We start from the raw sequence: 17,446 nt of genomic DNA on the forward strand, positions 1-17,446 counted from the left end.
AGCATATTGAATGCATTTTCTGAAGTAATTTCTAAGAAATAAATTCAGAATGTGAAAAACCACTGAAACCGTTTTTACACATTTTTAACAGAAGTGTCAATAAATCTGTAGTAGTAATCTATATGTAGAGGTAGATAAAAAGATAAAGTGTTAATCCAAGAAGGAAAACAAAATTGAAAAATAAACACATTAGTAAACAGGAGAAAAATGTTAATTCTTAACCTCATATATGAACAATCTTGCATATACAGAAATCACTACCTAATCTACTTAAAATTAATGTACACACAACAACAGTGAAGAAGGTTTATTCCAGAAGTAGGTAAAAATATACAAATAAGACACTATCCCATCTTAACCTATTGGGGAAGCCAAATTACGGTACACAATTTTCAAATTTTTGCGTAAACTATCTCTGAGATTTCTGTGTAAACTCTCAATCATCTGCGTGTTAGGTTAGGTGCTTACCTGTCAGATTTCATTGAGGGAATACTACCCCACACATCAACCAATCAGAGACGGTTACGAACCACTAAGCGTTTTCTTCAAGTTTTAACCAATAGAAACTGCTTTTCAATAAGTGCTTTGGCCAATAACAAGCGAGATTACTCCTGCGTAAGCAAGCGGAAGTGCTTATGTATACGTCTTGTAAACAGGCAAGCCAACGTCGAGAACATAAACGCTTCCCTAAAGTTTTAATTGTTAATTTTGCTGTAACGCTTCAACAGTAGGAGGCTACCTTTTGACGACAGAGAGGCTAAATTAAAACGACTAGTGTATGTTTCCGAAAGTTGCCGGTGACCGGGCAGGTGTGCATTGTAGCCGAGTTTTTCTTCTTCCCTGCCACCCTTAGGCTCTTTACACGGTGGAATTTGATGGGGGGCTGTTACCACTGAACGATGTCGGATTTAACCTGGGCTCATAATGGCTGCTGTGACGGAATGGCGGTGCATCAACGGCCGCCGTTTCCTCGGAGGATGGGGCCCAGTGCTGTGCGTGGTTCTTGGCTCTTTGGTTGCCATGCTGCTGCTGCCTCTTATTGGGATGCAAAACCAGTGCTGTGCCTCCCTGAAAGGTATCGCCCAATTCCGCTGCCAGCTGTGGGGGAGCTCACAGTCTCCTCCAGCTGTGCAGTCCACCAGCCTGACTGTCCCCTTCACAGCTCTGGATCTTCTGCCTCAGAAGACCAAACCCAGCAAAGGTAAACACAAACGTGTCAAAGCACCTGCCATATGTTTAAGAGATGTTTAAGATGATTCAGATTTATTATTTCGCTTTTAGTATTAATAGCATGGACTGTTTGTATTGCCCTTTTAAAGTAATCACACCCCTATAACATTGTCCTCTTGTAAGCATCACATTCTGTGTGTTTTACTTGGGGTTTTAAGACAGAAATACTAAAAGTTGTGAAGTGGAAAGTATTTTAAACAAGATTATCACTTGTTCTTCAAATACAAATTTAAAAAAGAATTGGTCGTATTAATTAAACTGCCATTTTCTGCAGTAAAAGCTTCAAATCTTTCAAGGCATACCTACCCTGCAAAGAGACTCTTTGCAAATATCTCAAGCTCAGATAGGAGGTAGGATATCTGAACATCTGGATTCAGCTCTTGCAATAGATTCCCAATTTGATTTAAGGCAGAACTTTCATTTTATCATTGTAAGAAATGAATGGAAATTACCAACAAAAAGATTGCAGGTAGTAGTTCTGTTGTAAAGTGAACCTTTCCTCTGGTCTTCAGTCGAACAGCTTTTCTTCCCTTATTTACCTGTGCTTGGTTCCTTCCATCATAAAATGAAGTTTTACTAACTTTCCAGTCTCAATATCATATTGTCCCATTCAGGGTAATTTGATAGAAAATAATCAAACTGTTTAAAAACAAAATACATCCAAACATGAGTTAAAAGTGCTCGTGAGAACCAACCATTGTTGCAGTTAAAAAAGAAAAACATACAAAGACAGAGACAATGTTTTCATACCATAGCTAAATTACACAGTTGGACATATTTACTGGAAGACTTTTAAAAACGGTTGATTTCCCTGCATTTTATTTAGGATTACCACAGTTAAACAAAGAGAATATAATTGCACATCATTCATTTCAGATTGTTTTTACTTTAAAGTCGTAGGGAAGTTATATTTAAATTTCAAATCATTCTGGCTTAAACATGTATATAAATGTACTTTTTATCAGATGATATTGTCCCAAAAGCTAGAAAATTTCTATTTAAAAAAAAAAATCATGTCTTAAAATCTGTTTTGTTTTTTCGTTATTTTATACAGGCTAGTTAGTTATACATCAGCTTGCACACCTAAATAAGACTTTATACATTAGAAATTTGTAAAAGGTTCAGATGTAATAGGGTGGCAGCGCAAACTCTTAAAGAACAGGTTTGTCATTATGCAGCCCCTGGTTTTCTAAAAGTCAAATTTCTAGCCTAATTTAGAGTTTTCTTTTTTTAATGCAGAGATGGAGCTGGAGGCCAAAGCAGCACTACTGCAGGCTCTGGAGATGAAGAAACTTGGGAAGAGAGAGAAGGCTCACAAGCTGCTGGTGCATGCTCTTAGTATGAACCCTGACTTTGTGGATGCTCTGACAGAGCTGGGGACCATACTGGAGGAGGAAAAGGATGTCGTTCAGGCAGACCACCTCTATACGAAGGCCTTGGCCCTCTCACCATGTAATGAGAGAGCTCTGGTCAGCAGAGACCGAACCCTTCCCCTGGTGGAAGAGATTGACCAGCGCTACTTCAGCTTAATCGACAGCAAAGTGCGCAGGCTTATGTCCATTCCCAAAGGTAACTCCGCCCTTCGTCGAGTGATGGAGGAGACCTACTACCACCACATTTATCACACTGTGGCAATAGAGGGAAACACCCTGACTCTGTCAGAGATCCGACATATCATCGAGACACGTTACGCCGTTCCCGGGAAGAGCCTTCAGGAGCAAAATGAGGCAATCGGCGTGGATGCAGCCATGAAGTACATCAACACCACACTGCTGTCAAGATCGGGAGCCATCACTGTCAGCAACATCCTGGAGATTCACAGACGAGTGCTTGGCTATGTGGATCCTGTGGAAGGCGGTCGGTTGCGCACAAGCCAGGTGTTTGTGGGCCAACACATCCCACCACACCCCAAGGACCTGCAGCGACATATGGATGAGCTGGTGCAATGGCTGAACTCGGAGGAAGCCCTGCAGCTGCACCCGGTGGAGTACGCAGCTCTTGCCCACTACAAACTGGTTTACGTACACCCATTCATAGACGGAAATGGACGCACGTCACGGCTGCTCATGAACCTTGTTCTGATGCAGGCGAGGTATCCACCGATTACTATTCGCAAAGAGCAAAGGGCTGAATATTACTCCACTTTGAACACGGCCAACGAGGGGGATGTGCGTCCTTTCATTCGATTCATAGCCAAGTGTACGGAAATGACACTGGACACTCTGTTGATTTCCACCACCGAGCACGCGGTCGGACTCCCTGAAGCCGACCGGAACCAGGCCTGTCCCAGCTGCAAACAGACCATTCCTGTACACAACTAAATAGAAGGGTTAAGGAAAATGGGGGCATGAGTTTCCACAATGTAATAATACATTTTAGTTCATCTGAAAGGTTTTCCATCAGTGGCTTAAATTGTGCTAAATCTCGTCTTTTTGCCAAATTCAAATCTTAAGATCTTTAAGTGCAAACAGACGTTTCAAACTTCTTTCATTTTTAAGCTACAAGTAAAGAGTTTAAGTGTTTCTCTTGAAAGTTTGTTGACAAAACTGTAAAGCACGTTCATGTATTTATTTTAGAATAAAAGTGACTTATTTCTTTAGCATGTGCAGTCATTTTAGATTAAGAGATTTTAATTCTTTTTAATGACAACAAAAACACAGCAAAGGGAACCTACAGAAACATCTCAATGCATTTAGAATCTGATGAAGTCATTTTAGTCAGCAAATTTGAAATTTCAGTTTACTTAAAGATACACGTCAAGTGTGAAGTTCTGCTAACTTCTTTATAATCTATTAAAAACCTAAAATTTTGTTGGAATATTAAAAATGGCATTTTTATTTATAAACCCTTGCTTATAACCCTCCATTCCTTAACCCAACTCTTAAATTAGATCTTCATGATTCAAAGCTTTTCTTTGTTTCTAGTGCACAATTTTTTCTTTCAACTTTCCCTCTAATGCAAGAAAATGGCACCCCGTGAACAGCCAGTCTGATCTATGATTGACATAACTCTGTAAACAGTTCAGTTAACTCTAAAATATTTAAGCTCTCAGACTAATGGTAAATATATTCATGGTGGAAGAGCTTTAAATTTGGAACCAGAAAAAAAAGCACTGAAGCACTCAAAGAAAGCAGGGAGAAAGGATGTTTAAAATACCTAAGAACACTTAAAAATGGGAAAAGGTAAGCAGACAGACATGAAGGGAGAAAAGGAAGATAAGGAAAAGTATGCAAGGAAAGGAGAGAATGAACTCCATTTTAAACTTAGGAATAAGGTACCAGTGGAAAAATGGAATTTAGCGTACAGGAAAAACTCTTCACAGAACTGTTACAGAAATGTCCTCCTTGCAACTGTGAATACAGCCTGTAGATTATAATTAAACCATATCAGTCTGATCAGATTTAAAAAATAAGATTTAAGCTGCAACTAAATTAAAATATTTTTTTAATTACTAAATGAAATGCTGGTGAAGGTTCTCAGTCATCCAGGTCATAGTCATTCCAAAAAAAATTAACAATCCACTGGACTTGTTTTCCAAGTTGGAAACCAAGTCCAGTGGATTGTTTTTCATTTTTGTCTGAATACTAAATCAAATGACCTTTCTTCACGATGCACATTTAAAAAATAGTGACTAATTCTGAAAGCCTTTTATTCTTTTCAGATCCTCCAAATTTAAAACATTAACCTAAAAAATCATACAAAACGGCAAAACTCACAATACAACCATTTAATACTGGACAATAAAACAGAAGATGACCTCAGACTCGTATTTACACTTTTAGTTCACTTTAGACAGGGCACTGTGGTGAGAGCAATACATACCATCTGAAAATGTAAATCTGTCTTTGTTTTTACAAACTTAGGAAATCTTTCTGAAATGTGTTACTGAACAGTATGTACAAGAACCCAACCTTTTTACCCCAACATGGAAAAACTGCATAGATTCTCCACCGTCCTACATGTCAGATGACAGAAAAGATTGTTAAACACAACTATTGAGGATGAAACCAACTTTAAGGATTAAAACACTAAAATCAGCTTCATCTTTACAGTTGCACATTCCTTTTAAAGTTTAAATGCAAACAAATCACAACTGAGCTAGGTAACTTTTTTACCCATTTCAAAGAAAACTTAAGAAATTTGACACTTGAGAATAAATTTGCTTGACATCTAATTACAACTAACAAGAGGTTCCTCTAAGTTCTTGGTGATCCACACAGCTGAACTAAAAAAAGAAAATAAGCCAATCAGTTTAATTCTCCCCAATAGAGCAGACTTCTTTAGAGTCCAACCATTTTTAGGCTTCACAGCATTAAGCAAATCCAGTTCATCTCCCATTAAACCTATTTTGGGCTGTAAAGAACCATCAGACTGAGGCTGAAACTTAACTGGGGAAAGTGTACATTCTGATCCTTAGCAGATCTGATGAAATAAAACCAACAAAGGGTGGAACCGCATCTTAAGAACAAGAAGAATCCAGCTTCAGGAGAGTGATGGCTTTTCCACTGTACAACACAGTGGATAAAAAATGTTAATCTGTGTCAACTTGATTCAGGTGTGCTCCATAATAACCTAGTAATGACTTAAAAAAAAAGTATACAATAACAAAAAATGTCTACACAAGAAAAAATAAAACCCCATCAAAGCACATCCACACTGTACACAAACTATTTCACACTTTGTCAGAGACTTTGCATATGCCTTTTTTTCCCCCTTTTAAAATCAACACTCACAAGTTCGGTTGTTTTGAATATTTAAAAAATACTCTCAAATCAGATCCCTTAAATAGTACACAGAAAAAAGCAGAAAACTTCACATATTTACACACAAATATGATACACGTCTTTATGGATAAGGCAATCTTGCAGAACAGATGAAGGTTGTGAGTGCGATTAAAGGGACCATCAGGTAACTGATCACAGCAGAAATCACCAACACTTAATTTGTAAGGACACAGGATGGCTTTCAGTGTAAAGGAGTTCACAGTTCCCCTTTGCTTTCGCTCACTTATTGAGAAGCATCTTTGCAAAGTCTGAGTTTGACAAAGACCTCGACTCTCCGGCCGCATTGGCTGCAGCGCTTCCTGTTGGTGGCGCCTCTCGCTCGGCTGTGGTCCCGTTCTCCACCTTGCCCGGAGGCGCCGTTTGACGGTGCAGAGAGCGAGGGAGTAGAGAAAGTTGAGTGCGTCCTCTCCCTCTCCTGTAACACAAGATTCATTAGCGCTTTTAGCGACAAAGATGACGACAACATGCTGGAATTAGAGAGTAAATATTGGTGAACTTACGAGCCGTAGACCTGATGAGGCATTATGTCTCCCATGGGCCTGCTGGAACCAGGCTTATCCATCGGGTTTCTGCGTGGAGGGTTGCTAATGGCAACAGTGATTTTGTTCCCCTCCACATCGATGCCATCTAGTTTCAGCACTGCCTGAGAAGCCTGCTTTTCATCTGCAAACTCGACATATGCCAGACCCTGCAGAGCCAGAAACCAGGATGTAGCAAAGATGCTCGTCTTTAAATCCTTTAAATAAACTCTTCTGGCTACAGCGTCTGGCTAAAATATTCCCACCCATTGACCTGTTCATGATTGCCTCAAACTCCTAAATGTAATCTAATCGGTTTAAACTGACAGACTAACACAAAGGAGCACAAGATATAAATTAGGTGAAACAATTTAATAAGTGCTTTACAAATGGGAATGTGCCATGATATTTAGTATGACCTCTTTACCGACACCCCTAAATAAAATAAAATCCAACCAACTGTATTAACCTGCATATAAATTTACTCCTGATATAAAACCAATGTTATCTAAAGGCCTCAAAGGTTAGTTGGCATTATTGGAAACATATGAATAGATGAATAGTGTGAGCAACAGAGATCTAGAGCTCAGAAAGGATAATTTGTCAACAGAAAGACTTTTAACCCTTCATGCCTGGGATCTTTAAGGAAGGGGGGAAAAGAAACTTAAGTTATTGTTAAAACCTTCTGCAGATCTACTTTATGTTGTTGAGACAGAAAATTGCATTGAAATACTTGGAAGTGTTTATAACATTACAAATTGTGAAGAAGTGAAGGTGGTGCAGACAGAAAAAGTTCTCACCTTAGGTTTCCCTGATCGGTACGTGACCAGACGAACATCCTTGATGGTGCCGTGATTTTTGCAGATCTCCTCCAGTTGCTCTTTAGTGCACGAGAATGGGAGCCCAGAGATGAAGATTTTGTGTTTCTCCATCGATGTGTTGTACTTAAACACCTACAGTGGACATCAATATATCAACCGGGTTGTCCACTACAGAGAGCAGTGAGTAATCTCTCCTCAGATTTAAAAAAACAACAACCGAGGAGTCATTTTTTAACAGTCCAAAAAACCCAAAAGAAAATATTCTGCTAGACCTAAACACAACAATGGCAAAATCTAAGCACTAGGCGTTACATCGACCAGGAAACATTGTTGGCCGATACTTGTGGGGCTTTTTTCTAGTGTCAGCGTTGGTCAATAATATGCCAATTTAACTTTTTCATCAGCAGCCATTCCTTGTGATTACGTGAAGGGCATTCATTGCTGTTCCCTTCATTATCTATCACATGCAAATATCTTTTTTATTTGTTAATAAAGGTTTCTTTTAATTAAAATTGAGATGTGTAATCTTTATCATTGAGTCACTTTTATCCTTTAAATGGAGGAAGAAAAAGAAAATCAACAAATATTGATGATCAGTCCAGTTTCTCTCTACTAGTAGTCCTTCAAATAAATGACTACAGTGACTGATTTGACAGAGAATAATGAAAATTTCAGACTTTATCAAACCTGTTTTACATAATAGGAGCTTTAAAGGATTTCTGCTGAAATTCAGTGTCAGTTCAAAGTCTGGATACAACTGCACAAATTTTAAATACATTTTATATCAAAGATATGTTTCAGGTTTCTACTGTTTTTATATTTAATAAATAAAAAAAATGTATAAAGGATGGGAGGGAACAACTTGACTTTAAGAAATGTATTTGAATCTGATGTTTTTTCACTAGTAATTAATTCAATATGACATGGATAAAACTGATTAAAATAAATCAAAATGAAATATGAAAACACTTTTTGTGCATCAAAGTATGCAGAAATTGGTATCTACTAACCTTAAACTCTGGATTTTTGTTTTTGTCGACACAGGGTGACACAAACATAGGTCTGCCCTCCAGCTCCTTTCTGTCCATCTTCAGGGCTTCGGCCACTGAGACTACAGATTCAAACTGCACATATCCGTAACCTTTGAAGTTCCCTCTGTTGCTGGTGACCAGCCGAACCTGCCTGATGGGGCCGCAGCTCTCAAACAGCGCCTTTAGCTTGGGCTCTGGGTCCTCCAGGGTGTACGCCAGGTTACTGATGAACACGCTGCAGCTGTCATCCCGCAGCTCCGGTTTGTCATCATTCTGCCTCTGTGCAGCAGCTACTGCCCCCTGCTGGGCATTTTTAGCTCCATCTTGAGTAGGCTTATAACCAGGAGGAGCATTCCTTCCTCCAGTCTCTGTCTCCATGTACTCTTCTGTGTTGTCACCGTTTCCTTTCTGCCTTTTAGGAGCTTGTAAAGTAAAAGGGACCAGAAAAAAAATTATCTCACAGAAATAAATAAAATGTATAAAATTGAATCGCTTTCTTTTAATCCAGTTTTACCAGATTCTTCATTCCAGTCTTCCTGATAATCATCCTGCTCTGCTTTTCTCTTCTCTCCACCTCGAGTCGCCCTCTGGCCTTTCTTCTGGTTCTTCTTTTCTGCCTTGGCCTTCCGTCGCTGCTCCATTTTCTCCTCCTCTTGACGTGCCATGTTGGTTTCTTTCTCTGCGGCCTGACAGACGGGGAAAAACAAAAAGATTATCCGCACACGGCCAAATGATATGCTAGCACAAAGTGCATCACTAAATGGTGCTGTACCTTTGCTCTCTGCTCGTTTATCCTGTTTAGCCTCGTCTCTGTCTTTTGCACTGCTGTGTCCCAGTCCTCCAAAGTACCTGCATTAGAAATGGAACATCAAAAAATATCGATTCAAATTCTTACTGCGTGTTGTTTTGATTGATAAAGCAAAGCAACCTGCAAAATGGATATCTCCAGAACCTCTAAGTACCACTACATTAACTCTATCAAACCAGATTCCAAGCTGTTGATTGAAGGGAAAATGTTCCCAGCCAGTTGGTTACACTGGCTACAAATAAACTGTTCACAATTGGATCAAATGCAATTATTGAGTTCTTAAATTTAAAAACATAAATAAATTTGCAGCAAACCATTGCGGGGAACCATAATGTGGAAAACTGCAGCAGAAATCCTGTTTAGCGCTTGGAATGCGGCTAACAACTCAGTGAAAAATGTAAGCTAAATATCTGAGTGCTGTTTAGGCTCACTGAGAAGACAGACGTTCTTCGTTCTAATATAAACAAATATGTCTTTAAACAATGAAATTAGTTACATAACATCTAATTTTATACCCAGGCCATATGCTGTATGCGTTTGCACAAAACCGGGATCTTTGTTTGTTGATACTAAGTGGATCATTTGTTCTACTACAGGAGAGAGAATGTTTTTGAAAGATGCATTTTTTTATGTTAAATTGTATAATTGATGGTATGCAGCTTAAATAGTTTTAAGGTTGTTACATATCCCGCAAGAACCAAGAAATGTGTTCTTGTTCTGAAGGTGGCAATAAAAAAAGTTTTGACTTGTAATATCCATGCTTTACGAGAAAGCTATGCTGCTGAACTAATAAAGATCCACCCACTGTTACTAACGTCCCACCCGCAAAAGAAAACAACAGCAACACAAAGGTGGAGGAAAATGTATTTAATTATTTTTGATTGATAATGAGGAGAAAAAGTGCTTTATATTAGTTATAATGCCACCCCATTCAATACTTTCAATTACATAACAGATCAGATCAGTGTATGGACCTCTGGACATTGATTTAAATGCCAACCAAAGTCACTTTGAACTATCTGAAAGCGTGTAATTACAGATTTGAAATGAATTTCAAGATTCAAACTCCTGAATAGGCCTGACATGATAAGATATTTTGCTGGATGGTTTATTATCCCAGCAATGATTAAATAACAAATAATGTTGTTGTTGTTGTTGTAAGGCCATTTTAACTTCTAAAATTATAATGGCAAAATAATATAAGCATACTCTCTCAAAGATACAAATTACTAAAGAACGCTGGAATTGCAGACATAATGAATATCCAAAATTAATCTAATGGATTTCAGTCTTTAACAGAAAAAACGCATCAAAACAAAAATAAAACCAAGAAATATTTGGAAATAAAACCCAAATAAACCCTTCACCTCATTGTCATAGTTTGTGCCTTTTCATAGCTTTTGTGTAAAGTTTGCAACTTTTTTTTTTTTTTTTTTATGTGGGTCATCCCAAAATATGATTTCTCACAATAGGGGAGAATTTGATTTATTTGATTTATTAAGTTATCACATTAAGCTCACTCACTCAGTATAAATAGCTGTCCTTTTAACTCCAGCTGTTGAATTTTTCCGAGAACTAAATCTAACATCTGCAAGAAAAGTTAGGGCCATATTTTGGTCATCAGGGTGCAGTTGCTCATGTTGCTCACTATGTGTGGCAGCTACCAGGAACATACAAAACGAATGATTTCTCGGAAACATTGAAAGCATTTCACAAGATGGTCTCACTTAATTATGCATGCCTTAAAGCTTCATTACTTCTCTCTTTTGGAGGTGCAGAGTAAACACTAGTGCATTAGTTGTAGCTAAAGCCATAAAACAGCATTACTTAAAGCTGCTAAAGCAGAAATTCTGGGAATTATGTTAGTGAAGACATGCTGTGAATTGGCACTGGATAAATAAACTGAGATGAATGAATAATCGTTGTAATCACCTCCAATAAATGTTGTACTTTAACTTTTAAAAACAGATTAATTTCCTGTATCAGACCAACTTTTCTGTAAACAGAATTAACAATGTGAGAAGTTGAAAACAATCACTTGCAAAATAATCACAAAAATCGCAGATCTTTGGGAGTTCAAGACCTCAGGCTACGTTCACACTGCAGGCCTTGATGCTCAATTAAAAAAAGGGTACAAAGGTAAAATTTGTGCAATAAATTTGTGCCAATATTTTTTTTATTTTTATGTAGGTCATCCCAAAATATTATTTCTCACAATAGGGGAGAATTTGATCAAGTGGATTGTAGGGACATAGATATGTAGACACAGAATGGAGACAGAGTTAAGTTTATCTAAAAACTATTCCATTTTTAAGTTCCTAGATCAAACTGATCTTTTATCAGTGTGTCTTTTCTTAGGAATGAGTAATCCTAACACCACCCTTTGAATGCATATTTCTCTCATTAGCACTTGTCAGAGTTTATTGGTGAAGTTTTAGGATTTTAGAGCCATCAACTAAAAGTGCTGGCATAAAGTGCTGACTACTGAAAAATACAACACACAACCTTTTTTACAGAAACGAAACCATAGCTAACAGTCTGAGTGTCAGAGTTAAGACCATTTTCTTTTTTACTGATGCTACCCTTCTAACAATCTGAAACTGTCAGGTAAATAAATAAATCAGTCGGTAAACGGGTCACCAGTATAGATCATTCCTTTTGATGACGCCATTAAAGCTGAATTGAATCTAAAAGACCCCTTTTGGCATCTTCTAAACTGTAGAACAAGAGTCCAGGATTCATTAGAGACACCAGAACGTTTCACAAATGAAGTCTTCACCTTTTCTAGCATGCATGTGTTTGATTATTTATAACCTTAGCCTTCAGTTAAAAATGTAATCTCCAAGGCAGGTTTTTAAAGTGATCTTGCATCTAAGTAAATCAGATATTCTGGCTTATACAATCTATTAGTTCCTAATTTACCAGATAGCTACATGAGGTTTAGGAGTGACACAGAAAAGGAATGTGAAACTATTTTGGTTTTCATTGTAAAAATGAAATTCATAATTACAGGTATTAATAACTCGGAATTGTTAAAATACATTTTTTTCCCATTTGGATTTTTGGTATTTTTCAATTTCAGAAATGTTCCATTTCCCTGGTTCTCTACTTAACAATGATGATAAAAGAGAACCGGATTTGTTACTTTGGTTCTGAATTATTTTTAGTTTTGTCTTTCCTTTTTAATCCCTTAACTTCTTATATGTTTTCTAATAGTTTTATTTCTCCACGGGTTTTATTTCTTGCTCCCTTGAAGGACTGATAAGTGATTAATTTTAAAAGCAATAAGTATATGCACAAGTTTGATTTTATTTTTGATACATACACCTAAAACCAAAGCACACAATCTTATATTTTATCATATCCGATGTAAAAACAGCTTAGTGGGATCAGAGGGCAAAGACAGAAGAAATCTGATGAGGGAAAATGTTTGGACAAAACTAACACAGAGAACATGTGTCCAACTTAAGGCCCACTGGCCGATCAGAACCATCATAGCCTTGTATATGGCCCCCAAGACCCAAGAAAGACATATGTCATAAAGTAGAAGTCTGTGTCCGATACCCTTGAAATAGAAGAAGAAAAACCAGGAAACTGAAAACACAAAGCAACTAAGACTGAAACTCTAAATGGATTCATAAAAACCTTATGTACAGAACACCAAAACACACAATGATTTAGACATCAGGACACTTCTTTTATATGTTCATAAGGATGGTGTTGCTAATGCTAAAAAAAAGTAGAAGTGATGTATTAATATTTGTCTAGATTCATGGGATAAAGCACATTGACTGGTTAATATAGGTAAGAAATCTGTCAGTTTTACTCTGAAACTCAGGGATCAGAAGCAGGGTATCAGTTTGAAAAGTCTTTTCCATCCTGTGTTGTTTTATATACGCCTTTATTTGTCTGTTTGGAAGATATCACTTCTGCTTTTTCGGTACAGTAAAGAAAATGTAGACAAAACTCAGTTTTATGTCCTCTTCTATGTGAAGCGATCACAATAAGCTCAATCACTCAATATTATTAGCTGTCCGTTTAACTACAGCTGTTGAATCTTCCTGAGCATTAAATCTAACATCTGGAAGAAAAGTTGGGGTCCTACTTTGGTCATTGAGGAAAATAAAAATTAGGAGATCAAGAGCTCAAAATGCAGTACTGAAATCATTAAGGGGATGCAAGTATTGAGAAACCTCCCATGTCAGCTGATCATGCTGTTTCTAAAATATCTAAATGAAACGGAGAAGCTCAGACGGTGCTCAGCTTAGACCAAACCAACCACAAAAAGACAGCAGCAGAGGATCAGAGAATAAAGGTATGGTTTAACTGATCACTTTGATGTTACTAAGTCTTCATTTTAAATCAACCAAAATTAATGCAACTTTTTGGATAATGTTGCTATGTTTGTAAAAGAAAAATCTCACAGAAATTTTATCTTTGTTCTACAAGGCAAAATGGAGGATGCAGACAGTTTTGACGACTTGTTCATCGAATATGATTTTGACAGTGTAATTGAGACATACAACTGGCTCTATGAATATTTTAACTACACTGAGGACAACATCACCATAAATGTGGAAAACCCATTCCAACACAAACCAGCTTGCAGCGAAGAAGGCATGTGTGTGTCTCTGGCTGTAATCTATGTGGTCATTTTCCTGCTGGGCTTTTTTGGGAACATGCTGGTCATTTGGATCTCTGGCTTTAAGATGAGGAAGACAGTGAACACCACTTGGTACCTGAGCCTTGCAATCTCTGACTTCCTCTTCTGTGTCTTCCTGCCATTTAACATTGCCAACTTAGTGATGAAAGAGTGGATCTTCGGTCTCTTCATGTGCAAGTTTACATCTTCTGCATTATTCATTAACATGTTCAGCAGCATCTTCCTCCTCGTCGTCATAAGCGTGGACCGCTGTGTGTCTGTAATGTTTCCAGTTTGGGCCCAAAACCACAGATCTGTTCAAAAGGCATCAGCTGTGGTTGTGTTTTCTTGGCTTCTTGCCATCAGACTGAGCATCCCCTCCATGATTGATCGGGATGTACATGTTGGGAGTGATGGCAGGCACACTTGCAGCAACAATTACACCTCAAAACAAAATCACCAGGCTGTTGCCTTTACCCGTCTCATTGCAGGTTTTGTGGTTCCTTTTATCATAATTATCATCTGTTATTCCATCATTATCCTCAAACTCAAAAACAACAGGATGACAAAATCCTCCAAACCCTTCAAAGTAATGACAATGCTCATTGCTGCATTTTTCGTCTGCTGGCTGCCGTATCACATTTTTGTCTTACTTGAGCTGAACCCTCATAAGCATGACTTCTATATTTTAACCTCTGGACTCCAAATGGGCTCAATTTTAGCATCAGCTAACAGCTTCCTTAACCCATTGCTCTACGTCTTCATGGGAAACGACTTCAAGCAGAAGTTCAAGAGCTCTGTACTCTCCAAGATGGAGAATGCAATGATCGATGAAGGCCGCACCACCAGCCGGTACCTGTCCAGGTCCAGCTCCATGGACGGCAGAGCTTCTACACACATTTAGAGGCATTAGCTTACTGTTGAAGTGATCATTTAGTGGGTTTAAATGGAAAAAAAAAGGCTCTTCAAAAATGTGATTTTACAAGGTGGAGTTTTCCTGAATTACATCATAAAATACAATGTTTTCAAATGATATATATGTAACTGTTTTAGTTGTTAAATTAAGTCAAGACATGTACAAATCCATGATATTTTTATATAAAAATACGATTAATGCACTTTCACCAAAGCCATCATGATTTTTATCTGCCTTCACACATGTGGCCAAGCATCACATCTACCAATGTCAGCTATTTGAAATTAGCAGAAACATTAAATATCTCTGCAAGTATCTTATTTTCCTGTTGTGCAGCTTTTGAAGGTGGATATTGGATCTAGATTGATTTACTGACACACAAAACCAAACATCCAATATACAAATGTATTTTTGTCTCTTAAATACTCTGAGCCACTTTTACCATGTTATATGGTGTTAGATGAGTTAAGGTCACTCTTTGCACTCTTTCTGAATGGTTGTCAGTAGTGTTAACAATACGAGTTATACAAGTGATGTTTATATGAGCTTTCAATGTCATTAGTTTAATAAAAGGTTCCCATTTTTCTCCAAAATCTGTTGTATTTCTAAGTCTATCTGTATTCTTTTTTCTACATTATGAATTTATGTGTGAATAACATAAAACAACATGACAACAACGTCTAAGATGAAGCATTTGAAATGTGTATTTGGAAGAATACCCAGAATGGGGAAAATGCCCACAATTGCACTATTACTTTATATACTTCAATGTTATTAAAAAAGCTAAGGAACTTAGTTCAAAAGGTTAAACACATAATACATATAAATTGCAAACACATAGATCTGTAAGGACACCTGCACAATTATTGAAGATTTCCAGAAGACTTCACCGTTGAAATTTGCAAAAGCTATTGTTAAAGTGACAATGCCCACGTGCATGGCAGATGGACGTTATAATACGTCGGGTAAAAGTGGAGAAAAAATGAGTTATTTCATATTTCCGGTTTACGGACGGGTTCGTTGCTGGATTGCCAACTTGAAGAGGGAGGATTTGCCATCAAATTTCTGGCCAGATAAAAAAAACACGTCATATGTAGCCAAGATTTCGAAAAAGAATGTTTTCAAGATGACTTGGATAATGGCGATTGTAAAAAAAAAAAACACCAGATACAGCACTGGGAATTGATCATTAGCCGATCCCACACCATGATGTCACAAACCAGTAGGTGGCAGTAGTGCTCTTTGACAAACATGGATGTCTCCGGTAAATCACATTCAAATGAAAATTAATCTTAAATAAAAACACTTATCATTTATTGAACAGTATTTAATAATTTCATATTTAAAGTTCTTCCAGAATTTTGAATTCTGAATATGACCAGACTTCTCCTTTAACCTTTGCAAGACAAAAAAACTGATGTTCAAACAAACACATGCAACAGCCTGCCTTATTTTATTCAACCCAAATTTAAAGCGCAGGTGAGCTAAAGCTAAAATCACAAAGGTTCCCTGCTGAGGGAAATCTATTCAGAAATCAATCAGAAATATTTGGACATCAACAAATATATCTTGGTAATGTTTTAACCATCATAGAAAACCACAAAACAACCCGGGACCCCAGAGAAGCTTTCTGAAGTAAAAATGCACCCTAATAAGACGTTTGTAAAGAAACAGATTAAGGTTGTGTTATCTCCAGGATTAAACTCACCTTCTACCCTCTCAAAGGTGAGCAGGACTTCACACACGTGTTCTGGGTAATCTGAAGTGCACTGAACCGCTCTGTGGAGAGCCTTTCTGCAGTGAGCCATGTCCCCATAAGCTCTATGGATTACACAAGAGGAAAAGGTTAGGGCATTACTCCCAAAAGCTTCAGCAAATACAGGTAACCTACAGTTTGCCTCTTATGATTCATTAGACAAACCTCTCAAGGTTATAGTATTCCAGCCACATGTTGGCATATTTGGCATTCCCTTTAGTCATGATATTATCCCACAGTTCTCTTGCTTTCTGCATGTTCTTGCAGTGATGAGCCTGGTAAGAGAATAACATGAAGAATAACTCCTTTATTCTGAAAGATTGGACAACAATAAATATCCAACAGTAAAACAGTATTTTAAATTAATTTTTTAAAACTTTAAAAAATGTGTTATGTAATCCAGCCCAAATTATTTATAAGGCAAATTTAAAAACTGCTTGTTAGCCAAAGTGCTGTATATACAATAAGAAAGATTAATAGAATGTAAAACTAAACAATCAGAAATAAAATGAGAGAAATAAATTAAAATACACAACTGACTTATGGTATAAATACTAACAACAACTCAAGGTGTGTTAAAAGCCAGGGTAAAGAAGAGGGTCATAAAACTGACGATGCATTAATCCAATACTTGGATTGGATATCGGCTACAATATTGACTAATTAGCTGGATCAGATATCTGATGTACGAGATCCAATCCAGTGTACTTTACATGGGACTGTTATTGTTTTCTTTTTGCTTCTTATGTGTTAATAAATAATATAAGGTACATTTGCAGTGGGGCCAAAATGTATTTAGTCAGCCACTGATTCTGTAAGTTCTCCTACTTAGAAAAATGAGAGAGGTCTGTCATTTTCATCATAGGGAAACTTAAACTATGAGAGACAAAATGAGGAAGAAAAAAAAACAGAAATCACAGTGTAGGATTTCTGAATAATT

General features: G+C 37.3%; 3 protein-coding genes across 3 annotated transcripts in view; 2 read left to right on the plus strand and 1 right to left on the minus strand.

The window, feature by feature from the left end:
- The first annotated feature begins 674 nt into the window (after positions 1-674).
- ficd (FIC domain containing) lies at positions 675-3,827 on the plus strand. The gene is made up of 2 exons (XM_015385054.1): positions 675-1,201; positions 2,470-3,827. Exons 1-2 carry the CDS (start codon positions 925-927, stop codon positions 3,549-3,551), a joined length of 1,359 nt encoding a protein of 452 aa, XP_015240540.1. The 5' UTR covers positions 675-924; the 3' UTR covers positions 3,552-3,827.
- A 1,115-nt stretch (positions 3,828-4,942) lies between these two features.
- Positions 4,943-17,446, minus strand: part of sart3 (squamous cell carcinoma antigen recognized by T-cells 3) — a 21,728-nt gene continuing 9,224 nt past the window's right edge. Inside the window, exons 12-19 of the mRNA XM_015385052.1 lie at positions 16,672-16,781; positions 16,459-16,571; positions 9,157-9,233; positions 8,899-9,070; positions 8,364-8,806; positions 7,333-7,485; positions 6,515-6,702; positions 4,943-6,429 (exon numbers count right to left, since the gene is read on the minus strand). Of these exons, the coding sequence (XP_015240538.1) occupies positions 6,234-6,429; positions 6,515-6,702; positions 7,333-7,485; positions 8,364-8,806; positions 8,899-9,070; positions 9,157-9,233; positions 16,459-16,571; positions 16,672-16,781 (1,452 nt within the window). The 3' untranslated portion in view covers positions 4,943-6,233. The remainder of the gene's footprint in view (positions 6,430-6,514; positions 6,703-7,332; positions 7,486-8,363; positions 8,807-8,898; positions 9,071-9,156; positions 9,234-16,458; positions 16,572-16,671; positions 16,782-17,446) is intronic.
- On the plus strand, positions 13,651-14,783 carry LOC107091243 (chemokine-like receptor 1). Its single transcript, XM_015385055.1, has one exon. The coding sequence runs from the start codon at positions 13,812-13,814 to the stop codon at positions 14,736-14,738; it is 927 nt and encodes a 308-aa protein (XP_015240541.1). The 5' UTR covers positions 13,651-13,811; the 3' UTR covers positions 14,739-14,783.

This window comes from Cyprinodon variegatus, unplaced genomic scaffold (assembly GCF_000732505.1).
Source record: "Cyprinodon variegatus isolate N-32 unplaced genomic scaffold, C_variegatus-1.0 Scaffold330, whole genome shotgun sequence".
NCBI classification, from domain to species: Eukaryota; Metazoa; Chordata; class Actinopteri; order Cyprinodontiformes; family Cyprinodontidae; genus Cyprinodon; species Cyprinodon variegatus.